Source organism: Fulmarus glacialis, unplaced genomic scaffold (assembly GCF_000690835.1).
Source record: "Fulmarus glacialis isolate BGI_N327 unplaced genomic scaffold, ASM69083v1 scaffold28403, whole genome shotgun sequence".
NCBI classification, from domain to species: Eukaryota; Metazoa; Chordata; class Aves; order Procellariiformes; family Procellariidae; genus Fulmarus; species Fulmarus glacialis.
Genome location: NW_009201404.1, coordinates 4,074 through 7,525, shown reverse-complemented (window position 1 = coordinate 7,525; position 3,452 = coordinate 4,074). Strand labels below are relative to the sequence as shown.

General features: G+C 64.2%; 1 protein-coding gene across 1 annotated transcript; it reads left to right on the top strand.

Annotated features, from left to right (window-relative positions):
* Window positions 1–39: 39 nt before the first annotated feature.
* TLCD1 (TLC domain containing 1) lies at window positions 40–1,364 on the top strand. Its single transcript, XM_009573942.1, has 2 exons — window positions 40–306; window positions 729–1,364. Exons 1-2 carry the CDS (start codon window positions 40–42, stop codon window positions 1,122–1,124), a joined length of 663 nt encoding a protein of 220 aa, XP_009572237.1. The 3' UTR covers window positions 1,125–1,364.
* Window positions 1,365–3,452: the final 2,088 nt, after the last annotated feature.

Here is a 3,452-nt window from a genome sequence, read left to right as displayed (position 1 = left end):
GCTGGCTGACTCTCCATGCGTCCTGCCTTAACCACAAGCATGGTGCCCGCAGGCTGCCAGCCCCCAGGGCCCAGCCGTCTCCCCACGCTCAGCCAGGGCGGAGGCATTTCCGACGCCTGGAACACGGTCACACCACCCTCCTCCTCCTCGCTGCTCCCCCTTACCGCAGCAGGTGATGGTGCACAAGCCAGACCCCCGCAATGCTCTCTCCCTCATCCTGCAGGCTACTTCATCCACGACAGCCTTGACATCATCTTCAACCACCAGTCCCGCTCCTCCTGGGAGTACCTCGTGCACCATGCCATGGTGAGTACAGCCCCAGGGAGGCGAAGGGCCAGCAAAGGCGGGGCTACCACGCACCCCAGGGCTCAGCCCATGCAGGTTTCATGCGCTACGGTGGGGCAAGCCGGAGCCCTTCCCTCCGCCTCGCCCTCAACAAGGCGAGGGCGGCCGGCGGGGGCTCCGAGCTCCGGAGCCAGACAGACTGCCATGCCAGGCGAGGGAAGAGCCGGAGGCTGGTCCCAGCTCCCCGCACAGAGAGGTGTAACTGGTCCCAGGGGAACTGGCTCTCCAGACTGGTTTTCCCTTGGCCCAGGTGCCTGGGGGGCTGCTGGGATCTCTAGGTGGGGGAGGAGCAGCACCGCATATGCCCAAACCTTGATGGGGAAGGACTCACCGCCCCCAAGGCGAGGAGAGCTGACCCTGCTGTGTGTCCCCGCTACTCCCAGGCCATCTCTGCCTTCGTCTCGCTCATCATCACGGGCCGTTTCCTGGTGGCGGCAATGCTGCTGCTGCTGGTGGAGGTGAGCAACATCTTCCTCACCGTCCGCATGCTGCTGAAGATGAGCAACGTGCCTTCCCCGGCGCTCTACGAGGCCAACAAGTACGTCAACCTGGTGATGTACTTCATCTTCCGCCTGGCACCCCAGTCTTACCTCACCTGGTACTTCCTCCGCTACGTGGAGGTGCAGGGCCAGGGTGCCTTCCTCACCACCAACCTCCTGCTGCTCGACGCCATGATCCTCATGTACTTCTCCCGCCTCCTCCGCTCCGATTTTTTCCCCTCCCTGCGTAAGGGCTCTGCGGGGAGAGACGTGGATGGTGAGAAGTTTCTGATAGACTGAGACGTGTGCGCCGAGGGGGACCCGGGCTCCGGCTCCTGGGGGTCTTAGCCTCTCCAAACCTGCTCTGATGTGCCTTAGCTCCCTGGCCCTGGGCCCTGCCTTCACCTGCTCTGCTGCCTAAAAGTGCTTCCCTGCTGGACCAGCCCGACAGCCTCACCGAACCGCGGGGACGCCGCCGAAGCCAGGGGCACGGCCGATGGAAAAGCAGCCCAAGCCGGCTTCCGCGCAGGCAGCTGATGGCCTGAGAGGGTTGCGAGGGAAGGGACGAGTCCCTCCCGTGGTGATGTTGGGTGTTACGTGCATTAAAATCGGTCTGTTTACTGCTGCCGCAACACGCCTGCGCTGGCTTTTCTGTGGGGCGCAGCGGCGTTGGGGGGAGGATGGGGAGGGGACAGGGCCATGGGAAAGGATGTGCCCCTGTTCTGGCTGTCCTCGGGGAGGGAGAGGGCACATTTCTGCCGCTCGCTTTGTTCTAGGGACCCTCCAGGGATGCACACAAACCTCCTGGGTCCTACCAGCCCAGCTGCACCATGCTAAGCCTTGAATAGCAAGACCCCATCCCTCCCACAGACGGGTCCCTCCCCTCCTCCTCACTCATCTGCTCTTCCAGAGACCCAGGGCTGCGCAGGGAGCAGGGGAAGGGAGCCAGGAGAGGTACCAAGCCTTGCTGCAGTCCCTGACCTGCCTGTCTCCGGCCTGGCGGCGAGGAGCCTGGTTGGGCTGCATGACTCACCCAGCAGCCACGTGAAGTGGAGCTGGCATGGGAAAGCCATGTGAGGCCACGGGCTCTTCCTGGAAGACTGCTGCATGCTTGCATCCCCCCGGAGCGATCTTCACCAGCAAAGCGCAGCTCCAGCCCCCTGTGAGCATGCTGGGCCCTCTCCTGCAGCGGCAGGACCAGGCTGCCTCCAGCAGCCCCCCCAGAGCAGCAGGAGGAGAGAGGGGGTTCAGCTCCCCGGGGGAGCAGGGCTAGAACCGGCCCAGCCGGTCCTGTGGAGCACCAGAGTGTCGGGAAGGCAAATCCTGCTGACGTGATGGCTCCAGGATCACACCAGACTGGCATAAAGCAGTGGCATTTAGAGGGACTCCTGCCCAGCCCCTGCTCCAGGGCAGGATCCATCCCACCAATCCCACCGCCAGCCCAGCTCAGGCAGAGACAGGCGCTGAGGTTGAAATAAGCAGGTGATTAAGTGGAAGCAGGGGGGGGTCCCCCTCCCTCCAGAGAGCCGGGAAACACCCCACAGGGCCGGGATCCTGCCAGGGCTCCCCGGCGTGCACTGACGCCATGGCGGGCGCAGGGGGTAGGTGCCGGGAACAGCCTGGCAGCCAGAGCGGAGACGTGATACTTGGGACCTACACCAGCTTCAAACCCGCCGCCTCGCCCCCTCCTCGCTCAAAGCAGAGCTCAGCAGCCCCGTGCCAAGCTGCAGGGAGCTCCCGCAGGGCACGGCCTTACCCTCAGCAGCACATCCCAACAGCTACGCGTCTTCCCAGCTGCAGCTTAAGCCCACGGCCTCTGTGCACCAACTCCATCTGCAAACACCCCACACAATCAAGCCCCAACCTTAGTTTCCCCTCATCCCAATCCCTGCACCTTTCCCCTTGTCTCTCTGCACGGAGCAGACACGGCTCTGCACCAACAGGTCACAGGCTCAGGGGGACCAGCCCACGCTCCCACCACCCTTCCAGCAGCATGGAAGGATCAAGCATGACAAAGCTTCCCAAAGCAGGGAGCCCAGCTCCCCTCCGCTGCCCTCCGGGCTTCCAGCCAGAGCATCTCCCAGCAGCGCAGCGCTGGCCAGGCTGGGGCAGCTGTGGGTCAGGCTGGCTGCCAGCCCGGAGCAAGAAGCAAGCGCAGGGAAGCAAAGTGCCAGACGGCAGCAGCTGCCGGGCTAAGTTAAGGCAGGGTTAGGGCAGACTGCAAGTCATGCTGATACGAAATCCCTCCCCAGCCTGCACGCTGCAGCACGTACCTGCACAGAGCCCCTGCTGCTGCTGCTCATCCCCTTCCCAGGCCAAGGGCAGGAGGTTGGGTTGGTGCCCTCAACCCCACAGGCCAGCGGGAACATCAGACCCAACCCCAGGAGGGAGCGGGGCTGTCCCAGGTCCTCGCACCACCGTACTCCCAGCAGCGGGGCTGTGTCACAGGCAGGGAAGGCTGCCTGTTGTTCAGCCTTACCTGGCCCTGCACAGCTTGCCACCAGCCCTTGCTCTCTGATTTTCAAGCCCCTGGCCAGGCTTGGACAGGGGAAGGGGCAAGAGCCTGGGTTCTGGCCTGCACCCAGGGTGCCAGCAGAGCTCTGCACAGCACCCGTGGGTCAGGAGGGA